This window comes from Sturnus vulgaris, chromosome 4, assembly GCF_052056855.1.
Source record: "Sturnus vulgaris isolate bStuVul1 chromosome 4, bStuVul1.hap1, whole genome shotgun sequence".
Classification (NCBI taxonomy): Eukaryota; Metazoa; Chordata; class Aves; order Passeriformes; family Sturnidae; genus Sturnus; species Sturnus vulgaris.
In genome coordinates, this window is record NC_142246.1 from 63,280,483 (window position 1) to 63,305,224 (window position 24,742).

Here is a 24,742-nt window from a genome sequence, read left to right on the forward strand (position 1 = left end):
AAACACACATTCTGCAAGCAGTCTGTGTCTGAGGAAGAAGCGGTACAAGTTACTGCTGTCAGATCATTATTTAGCATTATCCTTTTATTACATCCTTATCACATTTTATTAGGTTATTAACTCAGAAGACTCTCCCCACATTCTCCAGGAGCGCAGTACACCTCCAGACATACTCACAGCTGCATGTCCTATTTGGAAAGGCACAGCCTTGGTATGGACAGGAGCTCAGCCAGTGCCATGCCTTGCATACTGCAGGCTGGCATGACACAATCTCCTACTCGGGACATGGGAGCACAGCTTGCTCCACCCTCACTCGCAGTGGAATGATGTGGGCCCAGCAGCCCAGTTTAAATGCTGGTGTTTTGGTGAAAGCATCAAACTAAAGCTCCTAGTGCAGCTCAGTGAGGTGCTTCCATCAGCACAGATCCTGTCCAAGCACAGAGCTTGCAGACAGGGGACTGGGAGCAATGGCTGAGGACAAGACAGCTTGATTCATCCTCGGGACAAACCCTTGAACTGCCCCTAAATTCAGCATTCTTTGTATCCAGTATCAATGGGCATCCTTCTTCCCAAGCTTTGTTAGTCTCTCCCGGGTGAGAACACTGAAGCATGTCCAGCTCTAAACCTTAAAAAGACAATTCTACCAACGAGTAATTTGTCTTTCTAACACATTGACATGACTCAGAGCTTGCTTGTTAGCTGCTATCTTACAGTCTGTTATAAATAAGAAACAAAAGTCTTGATAGTCAGCAAAATTTAGATTGTTTTATTTGATATAGACAGAACAAGCAGAACGCTGGGGAACATGAAGGGTCACTGCCCTCACCACGCCCCACTGAACCCTGGCCCAAAGCCTCTTCTTATACTATGGTTTCTCATTGTAATCAGTAATTTTTGGTTTTTTGCTGCCATAATTTTGCCAGGTAAGCAGTGGTGGTCGAATAAACATCCTTATACAAATTCACAAAATCTCTGGTGATAGTCAGTCTCACAGATAACCATTTGGTCCCTGTAGATAACCACCAGCGAAATCTGGAAGTCTGGTCCTTGAGATAGGCAGCATTGATCAAACAAAGGCAGGAAGGGCTATCGGGAAGTCTGATTTTGCAAGCTGGTAGCAAATGCAACTTATTTGGAAAACTTAACATAACATAACATAAAGTGATTTAAAACAGAATGATTTAATCATATAATTTCCTTTATCCAGTGTCCATGCTTCACTTCAGAGCTTAGTATTCTGGTTTATACAAACCCCAATACTTTTGTGATTAACACGAATCTTTTATCAATTATCACAAGTCTTAAGCTGCACCACAGGAGGTTTATGTTGAACATTAGGAAGAATTTCTTCACAGAAATGGTGATTAGACAATGGAATGAGATGCCCAGGGAGGTGGCGGAGTCACTATCCCTGAAGGTGTTTATGGAAAGCCTGGACGTGGTAATCAATGCCATGGCCTGTTTGACATCGTGGTGTTCAGTCACGGCCTGGGCTTGATGATGATCTCAGAGGTCTTTTCCAACCTAATTGGTTCTGTGACCGTTTCACGGATTAAATCTCCCTTCTTGCTGACCAGGTTTGATAGCAGACCAAGCTCAAACATCTCCTGAGAACGTGTTTCCGAGTTCCGCATTTTGCAGCTGAGGACAGATCCGATCCGGGCCCGCCGCGGGGCCGCGCTCCCTGCGGGCCGGGCCGGGCCGGGCCGGGGCCGGCGCTGCCTCCCGCGGCCGCTGGGGGCTCCCGCCCGCCCGCCTGAGGCCCGGCCCGCCATTGCTGGCATGGAGGGCGAGAGCACCTCGGCCCTGCTCTCGGGCTTCGTGTTCGGCGCCCTCGCCTTCCAGCACCTCAGCACCGACTCGGACACGGTGGGTGCCGCGGGAGGGCCGGGCCGGGCCGGGCCGGGTCGTGGGGAGAGGAGGGAGGGGCGGGCCGCGCTGCTGCCGGGCGTCCCCTGCCCCGGCCCTGCTGGGAGAGCGCCCGGGCTCGGGGCTGTCCCGCCGCGCCGCGCCCGGGAGCCGCTTTGTGTGCGAGCGGCGGAGAAACGCGGGTGTTCCCCACGGTGCTCGAGCGAGGCGAGCGGCGGCTGCAGCGCCGTGTCCGCCCTGCCCGGCCCCAGCCTCGGCGGGCAGCACCGCACGGCCGCGGGCTGCTCGGGCTCCGTCAGCCAACCCAGCCGGACACTGCACTGCCTCGCTGGGGATTCCTTCCTGACCGCGGGCTAGCACTGAAAAAATGAATCAGAACCCACTCTGTTTAAAAAAAGAAAAAATATATACATATATAAAGTTCGTTTTGACAGAATTTTCCCGTTCCTGAAGACAGCACTTACTATTAGAGAATCATGATAGAATTAGAGGAGACCCACAAGGATCATGTAGCTCAACTTTAGGATCTCGCAGAGGACACCCCAAGAATCCCACCATGTCCCTATGAGAGTGCTGTCCAAACGCTTCCTGAACTCTGCCAGGCTTTGGTGCTGTGACACTTCCCTAGGGAGCCTGTTCAGCCGCCCAAACACCCTCTGGGGAAAAACCCTTTTTTTGCTATCCAACCTCAACCTCCCCCAACTCAGCTTCATGCCGCTCCCTCGGGTCCTGTCACGGTGGGCGGAGGGAAGAGATCAGTGTCTGTCGCTCCACTTCTCCTCTTGAGGCAGCTGTAGACTGCAATGAAGTCTCCCCTCCAGCCTAAACAGACTGTGTGACCTCAGCCACTCCTGCTGTGGCTGCTCCTCTAGACCCTCCATCTCCGCAGCCATGCCTTGGATACTTTCTAATAGCTTTGTATTTTTCTTACATTGTGGCACTCAAAACTGCACACAGGACAGGGGGCGAGGCTGCACCAGCGCCGAGGAGAGCAGAAGTGTCTGTTCAATGCTACTGTTCATGTGATTTTTTTTTCCCTCTTCCCCTCTAAAGGAAGGTTTTCTTCTCGGAGATGTGAAAGGTGAAGCCAAGAACAGCATTACAGACTCCCAAATGGATGATGTTGAAGTTGTTTATACAATCGGTTAGTGTGTCTACATTTTTCATAGCCTCCTTCGTTTTGGGCAGTAAATGACAGTTTTCAGTTTTGAGGGACAGCAGTGAAAATCCCACAGAAAGATCAAAGCTCCAAGGTCCTACACGCTTCACTGATGGAAAAAAAAAACCAAACAACCAAAACACATGGAAGGGTTATTTTGTAACATTTTAACTGCTAAAAAATTACAATTTTGCTGCAGAAAACAGAGTAATTTAACAGAAATAATAGTTCTTAGCTCCTTGAATGGATAATATCTTGCCGCATATCTTGTTACATTAAACATAACTTGGGGTTTAGACCTTTGTCTTGGCTACATTAAACTCTAGTCCTAGACTACAGTTGCCCTAGAAGAGCTTAGTCTATCAGTGATGTGAACTGTAACGTATTAGTATCTATTACCTCATTTGGAGTTGACAAAATTTTGTGCATGAAGGCTGCAAGCTCTTTAATAATTTCACTAAGCAGATGCCAGATGTATTTTTCGTTATCCTCTTGATGTGATTGGAGTGGAGTAACTCAAGTGAAATACTTCCTACTACATACTACTCCTGCACCCAGCAGAAAGGAGAAAAAGATAAAGTACCCAGCTTGATTTTTCAGTTGACAAACTAGAAAAATATACAAAAAGTACAGTTTATGTAAGTGGTTTCCTTTATATTTGACAAAATTAATTTGTATTTTAAAAATATTTCTTCGCCTTATTTATGCTAATGCATTCAATTTTAAGAAATTATATAGAATTATTTCTTGGTCCTTCTATCAGTTTCATGCTGATCATAGCACATAGAATACACATCTTGAGCTGACAAACCCAGAGTAATATGACTTTCTCTTTCCAGACATACAGAAGCATATTCCATGCTACCAGTTGTTCAGGTAAGAATCTTAAGTAAACAGACATTGAAAAGTTAAAATAAATCCTAACTTGAACTCTTCAAGAGTTAAACTTATATTGCCTGAGAAAATCACCCAACTGTAACTGTAGCAGTAATGTCAACCTCTTGGAATTACAGATGCAAAGTGCCTTATGTTATTCCTATTTTGGTTCTTTATGTCTTTTGTGTGTGTGTGTGCATGTGTTTGTCTATGTGTATAGAACTAGAGATAAGGCATACTGCAACTTCTGGTGAGCTATGATACTATATAAGCTACAGAACAATGTCAACACACTGAAAAAAAGCATTCCATACATTCTAACCCCACCCTTAATAGTATTAACTACAAAAAACAAACAAACAAACAAACAAACAAACAAAAAAAACAAAAAAAACACCAAAAAACAAAAAAAAAAAAAAAAAAAAAAAAAAAAAAAAAAAAAAAAAAAAAAAAAAGAGAGATGATTGCCAGCATGCTAGAGTTATTTTTCCAGTCAAATTTCTTGCCCTCTAATTGTCCTAATTTTCTTCTAGCTTTTATAATTCTGCAGGAGAACTGAATGAACTTGCCCTGAAGAAAATACTGTCAGGCTGTAAGAAGGTACTTTATTTTCAAATCTAAACCCTACTGAGGAGCTCACTCAAATTTTGGAGGCTGCTCTGGATACCTCTTGCATCAAGGTTTTTCTTTTCTCATTTTAAACCTTTTATAGTCCCTCATGCTGCTGGTCAAGGCAGCTACATCCTTTTTCTCCTTAAAAAACCAGTTTAGCTTATCTTTGAATAGGGCTTGTCTACATATGTATCACAACTTTAATTATTAATTTCTCAAGTGAACACTTCAGGGATCCCAAAGGAATTGCACAAATTTCCACCTTAAGATCAGTTGAGGTCAGCTCACAAATGGTTGAGGACCACTTCATCAAAAAAACTTCAGTCTTTTCCACAGAACAAAGTTTTACAAGGGGAAACTGAAAGCTGAAAATAAACAACACCACAGAAGAAAGCTTGCACTTTCAGCTTGAACACAAGCTCAGAAATAGAGCAATTTGACACATGGTTTTGAAGGAAAGAAGATGGGAATTAGGCTTAGAAGTTTTAAGGGTTTCAACTGCTTAACTATGCAGCTACTAGCAAACAATTCAGTGACTTTGAACTGAATGAAATTTGCTTCAGTGTGACACACAGGGACATAATGATTCAACAGTAACTGAATTTTCTTCTGCCTGCAGAGTGTAATAGGATGGTACAAATTCAGACGTAACACAGACCAGACCATGACATTCCGGGAAAGAGTTCTTCACAAAAACCTGCAGTCACACCTATCAAATCAGGGGCTTGTATTCCTCCTTTTAACCTCTAGTGTGATGACAGAAAGTTGTTCTACTTACAGATTGGAACATGCTCTACATCGGCCTCAGGAAGGGTAATGTCTACAGCATGTGCTAAAACTTGAAAGTTTCCCTACTTTGTTGCAGCTAAATCAGTAACACTGTTTATTTTACTTTTGAAACTTAAACTGTTAATAAGATTGTTCCTTATGTTGCCAGAGCCCAGTTGAAGGCTTACCCTGGAAATCTATTCTAGGATTACCCTTTTTATCTCTGGTGCCAGCATCACCAAACTGACACTGTCAGTTTATTTACAGACATAAGCTGCTCCTGATCAAATTGTTTTGTGTACAGGACTTCCAACCATACATGATGTTCATCAAAATATTCAAATTGGTGTTAACTTTATCTTCAGGGATATCCTGCTCACAAGCTAGGCTTTGCAAGTGTTGCATTAGTGTGCGTTGTAGTCAGAAGGGGGGGGGAAATTATGGGCACTGCTCAGCTTCTGGTTGCTCTTGGAGTTTGTGTTTAGCCTCATTGCTATGTGACATTTAGCAAGGATCAACCATGCCATAACCCTCTCCTTGGATCTTGAATTGTCAAGAACATTTAACTTTTAAAGAGAGACCTTTGGATATGACTAGATCTGTTTTCATACTTCTGCATTTTAAGTCTTTTCCAGAAAGTCCCTTTGGTGGTTACCAACTTGGGCATGGCAGAACAGCAAGGTTACAGAACAGTGTCTGGCTCCTGTGTATCCTCCGGTTTTGTGAGAGCTGTGAGACAACACAGGTACAATACATGTCATATTTACTGTCTGCTGTAGCTCCCCACTACCATAACTACACTCACCTTTCTATGAAAGCATTTAAGTGCTTTTGCAAATGCTACAGCCATACCTTGCTCACTTATTGACCTGTTTTCTACAGTTACTTACCATTCCAGCATACTTGGAAATTAATTCAGTCCCATATTTTGCCAGGAGCTGTCTGTCTCACACAGGCACCTGGCACTGAAGCCCAAAATACTTCTTTACTTACTAAAGCTCTTACTAAGCACTGGGATCACTAACTTGTAATTATGCAGTTCTACTCTTGGTCCACAGGCCAGAATTCTTCCATGAAGATGGGTCCCTACTAGAGGTTCATAAGATAAATGAGATGTATGCCACCTTGCAGGAGGAACTGAAGGTAAGCCGGGCACACTTGCCTCACCTTCAGCAATTCTACAAAACCAAGGCACCCAAGGGCTACAACATCTTGCACTGCATGAGAAAACAAAGCCATGTCCAAAACATGGACAAACTGAAAGATAAATGAGTTCCATTTACTGTGCTGAACACTGCATTCTCAAAGCTGAGGATTTAAATTCCCATTTGATGAAAGTACAATGTTTAATCTTCAAGTCCACAAATACATTCTTACAAGAGGATTATTTTGAAGGAGTACAATCTGTTGTTTGTTAGATCTCCTTTGCCTAGATGGGATCAAATAAAACATCTTGCATCTTGTTCAATACACGGTTTAAGTTATCTGACAGATTTACCTCCAAATCATTACTTAAGCTTTTTACTACTTCACGTCCAACTTAGCCATGAGTACCTTTAAGGATTTTGCAAGTATTTTAAAATCAGCTGCTGTGAATACTGTTAATCTGATCAACATGCTCTTCTTTTTGCAGAAAATATGCATTACAGTAGAAATCAGTGAACGATCTGTAGAGAAACTCTTAGCAGAGGTGAGCCAATTAAAAGAAGAAATAAAGAGGAAAAAGCAACAAAATTGCTCGGGTAAGTTAACCAAATGTGATGCAAGCCTTGCCTTTCCAAGGTTGACTCAAGTGGCAGAAGCAGAAAACACTTCTGAACCTGAGGGAGCCAAAACAGCAGTGGTGCAAGAGGTTCTGAACTCTGACTTTGTTTTGTTTCCTCAGGAGAAGACAAAAACCACCCAGCAGAGCCAAAGGAGAACGTTCTCCTTTGTCAGGCACTGCAAACATTTTTCCCCAATTCCGGACTCCAGACATGCATTGTTTCCTTCAAAGGCCAACACATATCCAAGAATTGCTGCAACATAGACCACCATATTAATGTCATGGACAAACTGACTCTCATGGTAGAGGAAAGAGACTTCACTGAAGCTGAAACAAGGCATATAAACAAGCGTAAAGTCAGGGGGACCACAACAGCTTCAAAGTCATTCAAGAAATCCAGATCATTGCAGCTTCATCAAGAATCACTTCAAGACCAAGAGGACAGTGACCAGGACAGGAAGCTTACACTGAGTAGCACTGAAACAGATGAGGAAGTGCTTGATAAAAACAGAGATGCAAATGAATACCCACACTCTCCTACTTTCTGATCTGTCAGATGACTTCACACCAACAGCTGCTGCTGGTGTACTCCAGTGATGTATCTATCTATTGCACTGCAGGGATGTATGTATGTAGCAGGGCATTTTTGCAGGTTGGTTTGTTTTTTTTTCCAGTGCACGAATCCCGTTCAGCATAAAGATAAGTCCAGGATGACATTTTCTCACTTTGCTTTCCAGAGTTCCATCTTGTCTTCTCTCTCTCAGGGTTCAAAGACTATGCTAGAGGATGCTATCAGTTGGATGAGCATGTCACATACTGCCTCCAAGTGATTCAACTTCAAGCTGCTGGTGAAGAAGCAGTGCTACCCTCCTGATGCAGGGAGCATCAAATGAACACGTAACAGAATTAGCTCTCTACATGAACTGCCACAGTTTAGATACATGAATTTATCCTCAGGAAACCAGTGCTTGTTTACTTCTCCCCATCTTACAACCCAGCAAGGGAAACAGCAGCCACCTGAGCTTTAGCAAGACCAGTGAGCAGAGGAAGGGGTCCATACAGCTGCCAGTTTCTATTATTGCTTTAATCCTCCTTCACACAATAACTTGCAGAGACTTCATGAAGAAAAAAAAAAAAAAATAATGACTGATATCCACTCCTCAATCAACCACACATCATGCTAGCAAACCACATTTCCAGCAAACAAGTATATAAACATGAAATACAGTTTTATTGTTTATTTCTGTACAGTATATCACTCTGGATACTTGATATTACATAGCTTGGGGTCTGTGAGAAATTGTGGGTTCTTAAACATAACTGGCATAAATCCTGTCAAAAAAAAAAAAATAAGATGGAGGTGTTCTTAGTAGAAAAGTAGCCTTGAGTTTGAAAACTCAAAAGCAAAATCATACTTACCAAATACACGAGCTCTTTTAATGGCTTTTGTAATTTCCTTCTGCTTCTTGTTGCACAAGCCTAAAGAGATAAATTATTTTCAACACTAAGCAAGTCATTAGAGGGTGAAAGGCATGTTACTGACAATTCCCTCTAGCTTTGATTAAGTCTTTCTAGAAAAATGCACATGTGCTTTCACTGTTAAATACAAAATGCATACAATTAAAGATATTTTAATTCCTTGATCCAGGTTACTAAGTCAGGGGAATACTATTACAAAATGTATAGAGTTGGGAGTGGTTAGTTTCAGAAAGACTGCTGATGCACAGAGTCACAAAAACAGTATTATTAACCCATATGATTTAATTTAATACTTCACATACCTGTGATATGCCTGCCATAAATGGAGCCAGTATATGGAGAAACAAACTGGGAAAGAAGCTACTTAAAATTAAGAAAAATCAAAGTCAGTTTAAGAATTTTTTTTGAGCTTTATGTTACTATGTTACACTCTATTTTTTATTTTTTTCATCTGTTTTTTCAAAACTCAGTTCTATCTGAAGAAAAAAGTACAGCTTGGAGCTAGACAGTATTTTCTATGGAATAACTTCCATGCTTTGCAGCAGCCAAATTGTAAACAAGGACTCTATTTGTTAAACAACAAAGTTGTCACACACCATTAGTAGATTAAGCATCTTAGCATGACTACATTATATGGCCCTTAACCTGCACACATTCTTACTCTTAAGTTTTAAGTCCCTACACATATGAATAGATCCCTTTAATTATTTTTTTTATCACTTTGGTCTTCCTACACATTTAAAAACTGTAAAGCAATTACTCTCATGCAAGCACAGCAGTTTTCAAACTCACCTGCACATTCTTATAGTCCACATTTATTCCACATAACACACATCTCTTTGGAGGGTCTTTATAGGGGTTCTCCATTTGTATGGGCTGAAATCAGAGTATTATTAACATCTGTAAGCTTCACAAGAAAATAGAGAACATTTGTTACTTTTAATAATTTGATCAATATTTGTCTTGAAACCAGGAGAGATATTTAGTGCACCACTGAAGTTTTGAAATAACTTCATTAACTCACTTCTTGATACCTTGCAACCTAGCAGATTTCTCACAAGTAAACAGCCTTATATATTTCAGTAACAATGACACTAGCAACTCTATTAAATCATTCATAAGATAGTGCTTACACTTTCTACTTGAAGTCAAAATCTACAGAAGCAGGTAGAAAAGTAGATCTGTCTGCTAAGTTGCAACAATCTTTAAAAAAAAAATGGCCTGAGGAGGTTCCTGTATGCTCACACACTTTATAAAGCGTTTAAGAAATACCTCCCAAGGACTAAACACCTCCTCAAGCTACAGAATACACCCAGCACCAAATTCTTACAAGATATGAAAGGCAATTTTTTACTTTTCACAGAGTCACAGACTGTCAGGGTTGGAAGGGACCTCTGGACATCATCCAGTCCACCTTCCTGCCAAGACAGGGTCACCTGGAGCAGGTGACACAGGAACACGTCCAGGTGGGATTGGAATGTCTCCAGAGAGGGAGACTCCACAACCTCCCTGGGAGGAGGCCTCAGTGTAAAGAAGTCTTTCCCCATGCTGAGGTGAAACTTGCGTTTTTAGTTTACGGCCACTGGTCCTTGTCCTGTCACTGGCTCCACATCCGAGTTACTGAGACAGCAGGTTTAACAGGCTCTAGTCAAGATATTGGAATACAGATCCATGGGCCCTTAAGTTCCAGCGCCTGATGACCTCCCTCTGCGCTCCCCACGACAGATTCGGGGTCTGAGAAGCCAGAGCTACACAGCGACCAGAGCAAAACGTTTCCATCCACTGCTGGTGCCTTGCGGCGGGGGAACAGTGGTACAGCAGGGCGGGGAAGCCTCACCTGGTCCGAATGCTCAAGCTGCCGCTCAGGCTGCCCTTCATGCCGAAGGCGGCGCGGCCGCGCCCACAGCGCCGCTGCAGGGGAAAGAGCGACAGGGTTAGCGGTGGCGCGGTATGACAGCCCGGAAACGCGAACGGCCCCGCAGCCGCTCAGGGCAAGGAAAGAGGGGGGAAGCGGGAGGGACGCACCGGGAACCAGGCGCTGCCAGGTTGCCCTCGCCACCACTGCCCGCGCCGCCATGACACCCACAGCACCACTTCCGGCCGCTCGCTGGCCAATAGAAGCGCGGCCTTCCCGACTCGGGGCAGGCGATTGGTCGCAGCCCTGTCACGTGCTCCCCGAGCGGGTTGTTGCAGGATGTGCCCGCTCCCGCCGTGGCGGCCGCGCCTCCCTGGGGCGGTCCGGCGGCCTCTCCCCGTGTCCCGCCGCGGCCGTGACAGCGCCGCGCTGCCTCCGTGCAGCCCCGGACATGGCGGAGCCCAGGCTCGCCGTGCGGAGGAAGAGCCGCTCCAGCTCGGAGCGCAAGCGGAGCCGGGCCCCAGTGCAGCCCATCGCCGCCAGTTCGCCGGTGGCTCGCAAGAGACCGAGCTCTGGTGGCGAGGGACCCCCGGCCGAGGCTCCGGTAGGGGATGGCGGGATCCTGGGGCTGGTGGCGGGGCGGGGGGGCTCCGTCTGGGAGGGTGGTGTGTGTCGGGAAGAGCCGTACTTTGTAAGCAAAGGTATGGTGCTGTTTGGCTTTAGCATTGAAAAAATTCATCTCTATCATCTCTCCTCACGTGTATCCTCCTACTTGTAGGATATCTGTGTGAGTCAAGGCGTTCCTTCAGAACCCAAGCTGGGTTGTCCTCAATGGCAACATCAGCCAAAATGCTTTCGTGTTAAGTTGGGGCAGACTTAGGTAACTTGGCTCTGACGTTTGTGCTCTGCAAGTTGTTCTGCCTTCCGTGGTGTTGCCTCGGGGTGTTAATGACTCCTGTTTCGTTTTTGCAGGGCAGTAACGATAGCGAGGAGGATATGTTTGGTGACTATGACAGCTTTTATGGAAACGATTCGTTGATAGCTCAAGTGGATGATATTGAACACAAATACCTGCAGGACAAAAATATGGATGTGAAAGCAGCTGGAGAGGTCTTACTTGGGAACCTTCAGTCAGGAGTTCACCAGAAAGAGCAAGATAACTTTTCTGCTTCGGAAAATGTGGTTGGCCTTGAAAGTGACAAAGAGGGTGCTTGCCAAAGGCCTGACCGTGACCCAGCTGGTGGCAATCAAGAATTAACTGATTCTATTTTAGATGACTTGCCATCGTCACAACTTCTGTATTTTGAAAAAATGGATGAACTTTCTTCTGCTCCTAGAACATCTCCAGTCTCAAAAGGGAGGGATGAACGTGTGAATTCTTCCTCGGACAAAGTCAGGGACCCATTGTCTTTTTATACTGGTGCTGAACACAGGAACAGACCTACTGACTCTTCCTCATGCTCCAAGAGTGTTTTATCTAAAACTGAGAGTCTCAAAGATCACCTGAAAAATGCTATGACTGGAAATGCCAGAGCCCAGACTCTGCAGGTCTCCAAGACCAAGCAGCTCAAAGAAGCTGTTTTATCTGAAGAGATTTTTGTGGCTAGGAAGGCTATTGAATCTTCTTCTGTTGATATAGGCCCTTTTTATGGATTACCTAGCAAGGTTAAAGATTTATTCAGACAACTTCGAGGGATTGAAACACTCTATGGTAGTGTAACTAATGGATAAAAAAGAACTGCTAGTGGAGTATTGTCTGTCTCACCCATTATACTGTAAAAATATTTAAGGTAACGCTTAATGTAAACCACGTTGGAAAGTAGTTGTCCTGTTTTAGGAAGTGGCTGTTTTGGTGTTTTAGATGGATGGAATGGGTGGATGGTGTCCATCCGGATTATGGAATACTTTGGAAGTCACCATCACTGAAGGCTTTAAGTGCTTTTTTGAAGAAAAGCTCTCAAACACTGAGCTCAAAATGTTCTAAATGAAACACAGTCATTTTGGTATCAACTAACATGCCCTTAGGATTGCTGATAATTCCTTTTTCATTTTGCAGAGTGGCAGCATGATTGCTTAATGTTAGAATCCCTACAGCAAAGGAAGAACTTGATATACTCATTGCCAACCAGTGGTGGAAAAACTCTTGTAGCTGAAATCATAATTCTCCAAGAATTACTCTGCAGGCAGAAGGATGTTCTGATGATCCTGCCATATGTTGCCATTGTCCAAGAAAAGGTCTGGATACAGTATTTCTAGTACTGCTTTGTTTGATATAAATTTTTCCTGGTAGGCTTTTTTACTTGCTCACTCGCCTGGTTTTCAGCAAGGTTTTTATGAATATATGGTGGGAAGAGAGTGATCTCTCCTAAATGCTGCTCTGAGGGTCAGTAATTTTGCAATGGAACAGCCACAAATCATGAGGTGAAGATGTTGAGTTATGAAACGCTGAATTTTCAAATAATGGCTTTTTTGTTGATGTTTTGTTTAGCTCTGCAGCCTAAGAGCTGTGCTGCCCAGTTTGCTGAAGAAGTGATCTTGATATAAAAATGAACATTTTTTGGTACAAAGGAAAAGTTACTTTTAGAGAACAGATGAAACCCAGCTTGATAATATGTGTGGACTCTTCAATTTTGTAGCTGGAATAGATATTCTTAGCTAGTATGTTTCACTAATTCAAGCAGTTGGTTGTGGTGTGAGTTGGTTTTCTGTTGAGTTGTTGAGGCAGCTCGGAAATCCAAAATGAGCATAAATTTCTTCTCTTAACTGATTTTCTTTTATAGGTTAGGGGTTTATCGAGTTTTGGGATAGAATTGGGTTTCCTGGTTGAAGAATATGCAGGAAGTAAAGGAAGATTTCCACCAATCAAAAGGAGAGTAAAAAAATCTCTTTATATTGCTACTATAGAAAAAGGACATGCTCTGGTGAACTCCTTAATTGAAACAGAAAGAATTGATGACCTTGGCCTCGTTGTGGTAGATGAGGTAGGCCACAAAAAATGTACTCAGATTTGTCAGATGCATGTTGTTTTAGGGTTCTAATAAGCAATTATTTAGGAAGGTGTAGTTCTTTGCCTGCTTGGTTTTGCCTACAGTGTTCATCATGAACATTACTTTTATTTTTCTATGCTCTGAATTAGCACGTGATTTTGTAATTCTGAAAGATATTTTTTTCTTTAAATGAAGCACTTATTGCTATATTAGAGTGATAGATTTATACTGAGACATCCACTGTGGTAGTGGTTGATGGTGAATTCCTGCATAACTATTTGTCATTTTGAAGTCTCTAATGGGTTACGAAAAAGCATAAAGAAATTTAATTGTATGGAATGTACTTTATGAAGCCTAGAACTTAACTCTTAGTTGTGAAACCTTGCAACTTTGTGTCTCGTATTAATGACCCATTGAAACATTGACAAAAAAGAAAAATACCAAGTAACATTTGGCTGTGATAATTGCCCCTTACAGTGGTGGGGCTGAGTTGCACTACCAAGGGGGGATTGTGGGGTTGATTAATGTGTATAACTTCTAACAGGGATTTTAATTCATGGATTTCTTCAGGCTGACTGACCATACTGTAGCTTCTAAACAGAGGGCAGCTGAAGCACTAATTTCTGTTTTTTTCTGGAAGCTGTCTGCTAGGAAAGTTTTTACTCTAAGTGTTGTTTAAACCACGTTTTGTTTAAAGTTGCCTCAGACTGGTGAATGCAAAAATCTCCAAGCTGACTGTTTACTGTCAGGAGTTAAATGTTTGTGTCAGTTGTGGTCTAGTTAAATGGAAGGTAAATCTTGTTGTCTACATTTGCCCATGATTCTGTTTTTCTGTGATTCTTGAATGCTTTTTAAGGGAGGTTACACATCTGAACTTAACAATCTAAGTTTACACAAGGGATATCATGAGGAAGTCCAACAAAGACAGTTCTATAGTAATTATTTATGTCTATATATTTGGAGGGGTTTTTTTTAGAAATACTCTCAGCTCAGAAGCATTTTTGCCCTTTCTTTTCCCCTTCTGTGCACAGCTGCATATGCTCGGGGAGGGAAGTCGTGGAGCAATTCTGGAAATTACTCTGGCGAAAATTCTTTACACCAGTAGTAAGTCATGGCTACAGTTAATGTCATTAATTTTATTTTTAGTTTTGTAATTGTGACCTCTCTGAGGGAAGTCAGCTCTCACTTTCTGATTTTGTGCTGTTTTGGCTACTTTTGAAAAACATGGCATGACTCCCTATTATTAACAGCATTTACTCATTTAAGTGATAATTGACCCTCTAACGGTGTTAGGGTGTTTTTGAAGCTCTTTTGATGCTTCTCTGTGAAATCTTGAGTATTGTCAAATGTCTTCCATTTCTTCGTAGGAGCCCTTTAGGCATCCAATTCAATGCTTCGTTTTTAACATTTAAGTCTCAGTTAGTATTTTGTAACAGTGTTACTACTTAGTATTTCTTTTGTAGTGGCCTTTCCTTTCAAACCTGCTACTTTGGCATTTTGAAAAGACTAATGATGAAGGAGTCTCATGACTTAAATATTGAATGGAGGTGTTAAAAATTGGTGATGTGACAATAAATTCATCTCAACTTCTGTTTTACAGAAAAGACACAGATCATTGGCATGAGTGCAACGTTAAATAATGTTGGAGACCTGCAGAAGTTCCTGCAAGCAGAGTACTACACTAATAATTTTAGACCGGTCTGTATCCAAAATACCAGGAACTAGTAAAGAAGAGATTTGCCTTTAAAATCATAGTAAATCTGCATGGGATTGTATCACAACTTTTGTGCTTAATTGCACAGTATAATATCAGGCCTGCTATTGCTCTCTAATTGCTATCAATACAATAAATAGCACTATGCACTTCTAAATACCCAAATACCTTTATACTGCTGTGCTAAGGCATTTGTTTCATTTTAACTTAAGCAATTCCTAAATTACAGCTGCTGTGATGAATCATTGCAGTCCATTTGGTGTAACTAGAATCTGTACTGCTGGTTCTTGTATGCTGTCAGGACAGCATAGTTTATAAATAGTTCATGGAATACAATTTTGGTGTTCTTCATTATTATTCCGTGCTTTATCAAGGCAAATTAAATAATTTAATAATTAAATTATTAAAATAATTAAAACAATTAAGTTCTCTTAAAAATTATAAAGCATGTACTTATGTGCCAGTATGTGTATGATGTGATGCCCAGGGAAAAGGTGCAGCTGTACATCAGCAATATCTTTAGAGAAAACTGAATGATTTATCTAAAGTTTCTCTTTGTGGCTTCTGTCTTGCTAGGTAGAATTAAAGGAATACATAAAGATACGAGACACCATTTATGCAGTTGACAGCAAAGCTGAAAATGGCTTTGCCTTTTCACGTCTCCTTAATTTCAAGGTAAAAACAAAGTGCTTGTAATTTCTTTGAACTGTTGTGAAATGCATTGTTTTACACTGATTTTCTTACAGACCTTTTACTAGAGAAATCACTTAAACATGGTAATACATTTGTAGTACCATGAGAAAGAAGTGATAGGCTTTGGGAAGGAAAAAAAAGCCTTAAATTACTGAATGCTTAACTTGATTTTCACTTCTTTTCTACACCTCAAGGTAGAGGTTTCTTCAGTATTTTGACATGTGAAGTGTAATGTGTTTGAGTATTCCAGATACTCAACATTTTATATTTGGGGGTAGATTTTTCTCAACAGTTGATCACTCTCAGACAAAACTGAAAGAAGATCAGATGGGAACCTTTTGAGGGTTTTGCCAGCTTACTACTGCCTTGTAGGGATTCATTACAACCTTTATAAAGAACAATGTGTATAATGGTAGACTGCCAGTATCACAAGTGTTGCTAAAAGAAAATGAAGTATTAAGGGAAAAAGCAAAGAATTTGATTTGTGTATCCATGTATCCCTCAAGTTAGGTGCCTTTCAAGTGAGGATTGGGAGAAAAGCTTGTCCTACAACTTCTTGGAATTACATCACATTAAATCCAGTGGGAGCATGGTTGAGAACAGCTATTGAATATTTCGGTTATGACTTAATTCCTACGTTTAAATATTTGTCAATCTGTGCTTATTACAGTATTCTAGTAATCTGGAGAAAGCAGATCCTGACCACATCATTGCACTGGTTACCGAAGTTATTCCTAAATATTCCTGCCTCATCTTTTGTCCCACTAAAAAGAGTTGTGAAAATGTAGCTTCATTGGTGTGCAAGTACCTCAAGAAGTAAGTTTCTGTCTTTTATTTTTTAATTATATGTGAAATAATTGCTTACAATTTAGGGTTTATTGTCATTTAGTTTGCAAGTCCTGGTGATTAGAAGTAAGTGCTTTGAGCATGAAAGCATATAAAGTTTTTAACTGCATAAGTGATAGCATTAATTAAATAAAAGTTTTTTTAAAAGTTCTTAATTTATACCAAAACAGTTGAAAAAGATGATTGTCAGAGGACAAATACTAAAGAAAAGAATGAAAAGCATACTAAACTAATCTAACTTTGTGTCCCTTTGGCACTGGTTTCTGGAAGCTTAGAAAGCAAACATATTTCTCTATATCATGGTATTTGGTCATGTCCTTTGGTAGTCAGTTGAATATCTCTGTTCTGTACCCACTTTGGAAATCTGAGTTGTAAATTTTAAAGCAGCCAGAATAGAATCCCTTCTGTTTCTGTGTTTCCAAACAGGAAAAGTTCTATTGCAACTAAGTTAGCCTCTTGTGTATTGCTGTTTCAAAATTACTGGAAATAACTATTTCTCCAACTTAGATATTAAAGGAATGGATGATGAACAGAAGTGGACAGTTAGCATGTCTCTTGGTTTTTATTTTCTTTTTAGTTAATGATTGATCAAAGTCTAAAGAAATGCTTTTCTACCTCCAAGAGAATTTAGAGCTCACAGGGAGAAAGAAAAACAAGATCTCATCAAGAACCTAAAGAGTATTGGAAATGGAACTGTCTGTCCTGTTCTGAAGCAAACAATCCCTTTTGGTATTGCCTATCACCACAGTGGCCTTACAAATGATGAAAGAAAAAGCATAGAGGAAACTTATTGTGCAGGTGTCCTGTGTCTGCTTGCTTGCACAGCCACTCTAGCTGCTGGAGTCAACCTGCCAGCTAGAAGGTGAGTAGCCAAAACATTTCATTTTTGCATTGATTTTTTGCTTTGTATTTAAAAAAAAATTCTTTAATAAGTTGGGAATCTCGGTGCTATTTAAAGTGTGTTTGTGCTTTTACCAGCAAATTGGAAGTATAAGGGATTTTGTGTTCAGCTTGGGACACAAGACTGTGCAGTATTTATGTAGGAAATGTGAATCAGTAGGAAATACCTCAGAGTATATCACTGAAGAGCAATTACCTAAATAGACTAAGGAAGTTTTAATAAATTGAAAAATGCTTTAGTGTTTTTAGTAGTGTTATTCAAGAGAACAGTGGTTTCTTTAGATACTCTAAGAACAGTGTTTAAATTGTAAAATAAACCTTTTCTAAGGAGTTACAGTTGGAATATGTTCTAACACAAAAATGTGTTATCATTTCCTATACAAGTTCTGATAATAGGGCTGCTGTGCTCTGTGTGACCAAAGATTGTTTGCTAAGAATCCACTTCCGTGTGCACATTTAATACACTTTAAATAGTTTAATGCTTTACAATTGATGTCACATCTGTCCAAAGATGTGCATTTGATTTTTATTGTTTACACGGTAAGGGGCACATCTAGAGAATGAATTTGAATTTGTAACATGTTATTGCTGCTTTAGTACTTTGAATATAAAGTATAACTTACTCAAGGCTTCTTTGCAGGGTGATTCTCAGATCTCCATATGTTGGCAATGACTTCATGAAGAAGAACCAGTATAAACAAATGATTGGCAGAGCTGGTCGTGCTGGTATTGACAGTGCTGGAGAAAGTATTCTCATAGTGCAAGAAAAAGACAAACACTTGGTAATTTTTACAAAGCTGTTGGTAATTTAAATTGCTGGGTTAAGATGGCAGAATAAACAGGAGGAGCCAAGATGCCTAGCTTAACTTTTATTCACCTCTTATAGTTGTAAGTATTTGATTTATGTCATAATACCTTTAAACTACCTTTATGTGGCTTGTTTTCAGATGGGAACTGTAAACTTTCAGTCTTTACCCTTACTTTCTTTATAAGCTGAGTCATGCATATCAGGTTTGATTTTTTTTAAGTGTGAAATTAATGCATGAATATTCTTCTGTACTAATATATTCCTTGCCCTTTTAGGTTCAGGATTTAGTTCACAGTCCTTTGGAGAATTGCTACAGCAATCTTCTGCTGGAGTTGACCAAGGGAATGCAGAGCCTTTTGTTATCTTTAGTTGGACTGAAGGTATCAGTTAACTCTTCTCTGTTAGTAATTCAAGTGCTTGGAAATGCCAAGAAAATGTCACCTGTGGATTCTGTAGAAAAAGACAGACTGCTTAAATTTGCAAGACTTGCAAGTTCGGAACAGCTTTACTCAAATTTTTTTCCTTATCTGATTAGATCTTTTCATTTAAATCACTTAATAAGTAATCATGTAACACAACAACTATCTTATGTGTAAAAGCAATATTATATCTACCTTATTATACAGCAGACTAGTAATATTTCTGTTTCTGATACTTGATTCAAAGTACAAACAGTGGAAACAAAACAACATGATGCAGTAGCTAGGGTAATAGAAAAGATGGAGAGCAGTCTATCAGATGCCCCACTGAGTATCATTCTGTTTGTTGAGGTGTATTTCTGTAGAAACACAAACTCTTTCTTTATTCAGTAATTTTTTCCTATGTCTTATTAAATGTGTGAAATTATAACTTTAAATATGCTAATCACTTCCCAAACTGGTGCAGATAGCAGTTACCCATGAGGAAGTGGACAATTTTATGTGCTGTACCTTGCTGGGTGTTCAGCAGCAGCTGCTGCCTAAAGAGAAGAGCCTCTCAGAGGTAGTTAAAGATGGGCTGCAAAATCTAATAGAAAAAGGACTCCTAAAAGGAAAAATATCTGAGCAAGACGACAGTTCCAAATGTTCCCTGACAATCACACCGTTGGGTAAAGCTACATATAAGGGTAAGGCTTTTTTAATTCTTATTATCAAACTTCAATGAAAAATAAGTTGTAGAGAAAGAGTTTTACTACGTGATGTAGTGGACTGCAAATGGGAGTGAAGTCGCACATGACTGAATGCAATGGGAATGAAGTGTCATAATATTGATCCTACTGGGAACAAAACCAGAACTGTACCCTTAGAAAAATCACTTAAAGATTTGATTTAGTGGTTGTAATCAAAGTGGCTCAGGACCTTGTTTTACAATTCGTTGTTATGAACTGGTTATTGTAAACAGAAGGATTTCTTGGAAAGCTTAAGACGGAAAGGGAACATATGACACATAGACCAGTTGTAATTAAAACAAATGTATCAGGAGGTTCTGTTTTCCTGTTGTAACACAAAGATTTTGGGGTATGGAATGTAATTGAAATAGGATGAGTCTGAAGGGTTCCTTCAATCTACGACGTTATTGCAGGATTTCAGTAAAGCCAAGGCATTTCACAAGCACTCCAAACCCACACAGAATGAACATACATGGAAATAGGTGACTGCCTCTCCTCAGCCTTGTTTCACTGCTCATGTTAAGTCAGAACAGTTATTCAGGTTACAGATATTTCTCTCCAGTTCAGATGGCATAGCAAGCTTTAGTGGGAGGTAGAGACAATACTGACTCTATTTTAAAATGTACTTCATTTAACTCTATGTGCCTGTTTATAATTGTGCTTATTCTTACCCTGTGTGCTTATTCTAGGCTCAATAGATTTGGCATACTGCAATCTTCTGTACAGAGACTTGAAGAAGGGTTTGGAGGGGCTGGTTCTTGAGAGCAATTTTCATCTCCTGTATCTGTCAACTCCTTATGATATGACTTCTACCTGTAGCCCAGATTGGATGATATACTTTAGACAGGTGAGAAATTGCTAGCAAACATGCATTGGGACATTCAGTAATCCTGTATATTAAGTTTGCAGGGGGTTTGAACACACAGGATATGAAGTGGTGTAACAATCTGATGGCAAATATTCAGATTTTTTTTTTTTTTTTTTTTACTAGGGGAGCATTAAAATCTATTTAATTCTGTTAAAATGAGGCATTCAGAGATGGACAGTTGCAGATAATTCAGACAAGTAGGTAAAGAAGCTTCAGAGCTGCCTGTGACTGTGACTGTAGTGCTACTCCACTGATTCTATAGAGATATTGAAAAACATTGTTGCACTGTAAATAATACACTTGTGTTTCCTGTAATATTAAGAAAGCTAAATATCTGAAAATTATTTATAAAATTTGATTTTAGTTCAACCAGCTGAGTGCAGCAGAGCGAAAAGTAGCAGATATTGTGGGAGTACCTGAAAGCTTTATTACAAAAAAGGCTTCTGGTCAAGCCATCAAAAAGGTAGGTTGGAGATTTCTCATACCTAAGATGACAGTTTAGTCATTTCATTTGATTATTTTTCTGCTAGTGTTTTTTTATTGCTGTTCTGATGGTTAAAGTTCCTTTAATCTCATTGGTTGATTTTCTTAATGTTTTAATGTGTTTGCATGTAATATAGAAGTGTTTTAAAACTGTGAAGGGAGCAGAGATGAAAAGATTTGCCTTGTAGTACTAACAGAACATCTGCAGTGTGATACTGGCTCTGAATTCTAGCTTGTCTTATTCCTAGAATGTGGACAATGCTGTGGTGAACAGGCTCTACCTGACATTTGTCCTTTATTCCCTACTGAAAGAGACCAATATATGGAGTGTTTCAGAGAGATTTAACATGTCCAGGGGATATGTGCAAAATCTCCTTAGTTCTGCTGCCTCCTTTGCATCCTGCCTTCTACATTTCTGTGAGGTATTGTGTTGAAAAAATGTAAATAAATTCTTTGTGGTTTGGTTTTGCAAAATCTGGAGTTTTGTTCTCTAACTTTAGAACTGAATGCAGATGTGGTATTTCACCTTTCCTGTGCAAAAATGTTTCTTCGCCTTTCTTGGTCTATGTTATTTTTTCTATTGAGCAAAGTATGCTCATACGGTGACATTTCTGATAGTAAAAGCAAGCACTGATCCCTGCCAACGCTGTTGGTAAAATAATTAAAATAATGCATTGCTTATCCTTCAGAATTGCCCCAGCTTTGGGATGTTCAGCTGAAGAATGCTGAATACTCCTCTGCAACTCTGAAAGGATGACTAGAAATAATAGTTCTTCTTCCATCTAAAAGCCAGATACATGCTTGTTGCCATAGCAGAGTTTGGTCAGTCATATTCCCCAAATACAGAACTTTGGAGCTGATTTTTAGCAATCTTTGTCTCTGCAGGAATTGGAAGAATTCTGGGTTTATAAAGCCTTGCTGACAGAACTTACCAAGCAGTTGACATACTGTGTTAAGACAGAGCTCATCCCTCTGATGGAGGTAGCAGGGGTTCTAGAGGTCAGTAAATCTGGCTCCATGGAACTTTTCAATGTTAACTTGTGTGCAAAATGTTACTGTGCCTTCCAAGTGTATCTGGAAGACCAAGCTAATTTGTTACTGGGAGTTCAGCATAATGCAGATATTTATTCCACAACAGTCTGGAGGTTGGGGGAAAAGTGATCTGTTGAGGAAATGGGAGCTGGATCCAAAGTTTTTCTTCTGGCTGCTGCCACAGCAACTATGAAAATACTGTATTTGGACAATAATTTAACTGCATACTCAGTTGGAAAACAGAGTCCAGGTTTCTTTTTGTGGTAAGGATTCTTCAGTTCTTGGGAGTAAAGAGAAATAAGAATTTACATATTTAAGTTAGAAGATCCTTACAGAAATATGCAAAGTCCTGTTGGGAACTTTGGCTTTGGCTATCACTTGCAGTACTTGCATGTATTTTAAATAAGAAATTTAACCAGTCTCTGAATCAAAGACTCCTATTAAAATAAAAGCTCTTTTGGGGCTTCAGTCCGAAGTTCTACTCTTTGCAAAATTATTTAACTTGCTTGTCCAGCATATTGTAGAACCAGTTTGTCAGAAAACCATAGAATTTAGTGGCAGTGAGGTTTTAACCTGAGAAGCTAAACAAGACAGACACCTTCAAAGAATGTGGGACTGTCGTTCCTGTCAGTGACAGTGAATGCAGAAAAAACATGGCAACAAGAGAAGACAGAAGCCTTGGTATCATCTAGGCTCAGAGAAAATAAAGGCAAATGGGTTCCTAAGAGCAGAGTAAGATTGCTAGGGTGGTAAATCTTAGTGGTAAAGCTGTGCTTTTGGGCTATAAAGGGTCTCAGTGAGTATTCATATTAGAAAAAGAGAATTGGATTGATAAGCAGAATGAAATGTTTGAGGTTGGTGCAGGGATTGGCACTTATCAGTAATTCTTATGTCCCGTTCTGATAATCTAACACAATTTTGTACTTTCAGGCACGAGCCAAGCAGCTTTACAATGCAGGGTACAAAACTTTAGCACACTTGGCTAATGCAAATCCAGAAACTCTGGTGAAGATGATTGAGCACTTGTCACGACGTCAAGCCAAACAAATCATTTCATCTGCAAAGGTGAGTTAGAAACAAATCTATACAAACCTGCTTCAGAACTCCAATGTGTCAAAAGTGGGTGTTTGAATGGCATTAAAAGGGAAAGAATCAGTTTACTAGTAAAGGCATTAGTGGATGTTTGTGATCCAAATGCTGATCTGTACTAAGAACAATCTGTTGTGTACAGGACAGTGCCAAGTGGGGCTGCTTTCCAGAGGGGAAGCAAAGGGCAAAAATGCTTGACAGCTTGTCTGACACCTGAAGTGCCCAGTTCTACCAGTATCTCAGGACTTATCTTACAGAAGTTCTAGTGGTAGTTGTGACAAAAGAATAGGATTTGTAGGGTTGTAGGAATGGAAAGCAACAAGGTGCAGGGTTAACCTCACCTATTTAAGTTGCTTTTGTCATGCTCTCTTATTTTTTCCTGTCTTTTGCATTTTGAATGTGCAAGTTCTGTAGCAAACACTGAGTTGTGTCTAAACAAAAACTACAGGAAGTGCTTTATCAAGTGATGGTATTCTCTATCTCCATTCATCATTTGCTGTTGCAATGGTATTGGCTTCATGTTTGATTCTACTAAAAGAGCAAGCTCTTGGTGAAGTAAGGGAATGTCCAGAATAAAAGGATTGGGTGGTTGGTATAAAAATAAGGCAGTCAATTAGAAAGTTTTGGTTTCATAAACATAACAACTTTGGGGGTTGTGCACTTAAAAGGTCATGTTCAGATAATGTTGTTGTAGACTTCTTGCTGCTTTTTCAGTTTGCTGATGTGGGAGCCAGAAGAAAGGGATATATGCAGATTCCTTATCTACATCAATGATAAATCTAGCAATCTACCCTACTCTCATGCTCAGATACTAAATTAATGGAGTTTTCTCTAACTGGAAAGTTAGAAGAGTGCTTACATGGGATCCTGTTCTTCTCCATACCAGCAACAAACAGTTCAAGGCAGTGGATTAAACAACTGCTGATGTCAGGAGTCCCATATGTCTGGTGTAAAATGCTGTAGTAAGAAAGTTCAAATAAAAGAAGTTGTCAACTCAGCAAGCACAACTTAAAAATGTTTATTCCATCATAGACAATAAGTATCTAAGATTAGAAATGTTCCTTAACAGTTCCAGACAAAACTGTTCCTGTTCTGTAAATTTGGTGGATTATGTGATGGCAGAATCCAGAAAACCAACTGTGTCCTGTATGAATTTTTGTGTGACTGCTTCCTATCTGGGTGTACACTAATCAGCAAAAAAATGCTGGTCCTGTGAGTAAAAGTTGCTGCAGTCTTGGGAGCAGCAGAAGTCTTTTACAGACCCAGGTGCAAGTTTGGAAAGAAACATTGGTGTTTTAATCTAAGAGTTATAGCTAATGCTTATATTTATTTTCTCTTTTTTGTTTCTTGATTTTTTCTTGTTGTAGATGCTGCTGAGTGAAAAAGCTGAGGCTTTACAGGAAGAAGTTGAAGAACTCTTAAAAGTGCCAGCAGATATCCCAGGGACCCACTGATTGTCATGAAGAAAAACCATTAATCCAAAATTTGGATATTTTAAAATTTTTTACTCTCCTGTTTAAAGCTGCTGTAATTTAATAAATATTTAATGTCTTTTGTATACCACAATTTTGAGTGAGTTCTGAATTCACAATGTTTCCTGGAAAGTTGACTTAATTTGAAGGTTTGGATTATGAACTTCTTGAGCAACAGGACAAGAATACCTTCATTCATTCCTGGTTTTAGACATAGCCCTAGGAGTACTTCGAGAATTGGACTGACTGCCTTGTGTGCACTTCTGCTGGGAGCTTATTGCAGGTTTCTCTGTACCCTAAACGTAGCTAGTGGAAGGAGC

At 40.2% G+C, this 24,742-nt stretch overlaps 3 protein-coding genes across 4 annotated transcripts; 2 read left to right on the forward strand and 1 right to left on the reverse strand.

The window, feature by feature from the left end:
• Window positions 1-1,728: 1,728 nt before the first annotated feature.
• ABRAXAS1 (abraxas 1, BRCA1 A complex subunit) lies at window positions 1,729-8,302 on the forward strand. Of its 2 annotated transcripts, none has more exons than XM_014878994.2 (9): window positions 1,729-1,869; window positions 2,923-3,013; window positions 3,868-3,904; window positions 4,438-4,504; window positions 5,136-5,329; window positions 5,910-6,029; window positions 6,343-6,427; window positions 6,918-7,026; window positions 7,170-8,302. In XM_014878994.2, exons 1-9 carry the CDS (start codon window positions 1,783-1,785, stop codon window positions 7,595-7,597), a joined length of 1,218 nt encoding a protein of 405 aa, XP_014734480.2. In that variant the 5' UTR covers window positions 1,729-1,782; the 3' UTR covers window positions 7,598-8,302. The 2 variants fall into 2 exon arrangements, with proteins under 2 accessions (XP_014734480.2, XP_088020230.1); XM_088164104.1 differs by having other exon boundaries at window positions 1,736-1,869; window positions 4,438-4,584.
• MRPS18C (mitochondrial ribosomal protein S18C) lies at window positions 8,258-10,651 on the reverse strand. Its single transcript, XM_014878996.2, has 6 exons — window positions 10,554-10,651; window positions 10,366-10,439; window positions 9,321-9,404; window positions 8,831-8,888; window positions 8,469-8,528; window positions 8,258-8,381 (listed from the first exon to the last, which is right to left on the reverse strand). Exons 1-6 carry the CDS (start codon window positions 10,603-10,605, stop codon window positions 8,305-8,307), a joined length of 405 nt encoding a protein of 134 aa, XP_014734482.2. The 5' UTR covers window positions 10,606-10,651; the 3' UTR covers window positions 8,258-8,304.
• Window positions 10,652-10,763: 112 nt separating this feature from the next.
• HELQ (helicase, POLQ like) lies at window positions 10,764-24,516 on the forward strand. The gene is made up of 18 exons (XM_014878991.2): window positions 10,764-10,987; window positions 11,356-12,094; window positions 12,440-12,618; window positions 13,164-13,364; window positions 14,402-14,474; window positions 14,971-15,068; window positions 15,661-15,759; window positions 16,448-16,593; window positions 17,246-17,485; window positions 18,164-18,305; window positions 18,607-18,711; window positions 19,217-19,436; window positions 20,168-20,325; window positions 20,711-20,809; window positions 21,078-21,251; window positions 21,715-21,828; window positions 22,792-22,926; window positions 24,318-24,516. The coding sequence occupies exons 1-18, from the start codon at window positions 10,835-10,837 to the stop codon at window positions 24,402-24,404; spliced, it is 3,162 nt and encodes a 1,053-aa protein (XP_014734477.2). The 5' UTR covers window positions 10,764-10,834; the 3' UTR covers window positions 24,405-24,516.
• The last annotated feature ends 226 nt before the right edge of the window (window positions 24,517-24,742 follow it).

Excerpts from the sequence above, each read along its gene's own strand:
- MRPS18C (XM_014878996.2), bottom strand. The coding sequence starts at position 10,605 with ATGGCGGCGCGGGCAGTGGTGGCGAGGGCAACCTGGCAGCGCCTGGTT. Across the intron at positions 8,889-9,320 it reads TGGACTATAAGAATGTGCAG|CTTCTTTCCCAGTTTGTTTC; the intron begins GTGAGTTTGAAA and ends AATTTTAAGTAG. Across the intron at positions 8,382-8,468 it reads TAAAAGAGCTCGTGTATTTG|GATTTATGCCAGTTATGTTT; the intron begins GTAAGTATGATT and ends TTTTTTTGACAG.
- HELQ (XM_014878991.2), top strand. The coding sequence starts at position 10,835 with ATGGCGGAGCCCAGGCTCGCCGTGCGGAGGAAGAGCCGCTCCAGCTCG. Across the intron at positions 10,988-11,355 it reads GACCCCCGGCCGAGGCTCCG|GGCAGTAACGATAGCGAGGA; the intron begins GTAGGGGATGGC and ends TCGTTTTTGCAG. Across the intron at positions 15,760-16,447 it reads CACGTCTCCTTAATTTCAAG|TATTCTAGTAATCTGGAGAA; the intron begins GTAAAAACAAAG and ends TGCTTATTACAG.
- ABRAXAS1 (XM_014878994.2), top strand. The coding sequence starts at position 1,783 with ATGGAGGGCGAGAGCACCTCGGCCCTGCTCTCGGGCTTCGTGTTCGGC. Across the intron at positions 3,014-3,867 it reads TGAAGTTGTTTATACAATCG|ACATACAGAAGCATATTCCA; the intron begins GTTAGTGTGTCT and ends TTCTCTTTCCAG. Across the intron at positions 5,330-5,909 it reads CTACATCGGCCTCAGGAAGG|TCTTTTCCAGAAAGTCCCTT; the intron begins GTAATGTCTACA and ends CTGCATTTTAAG.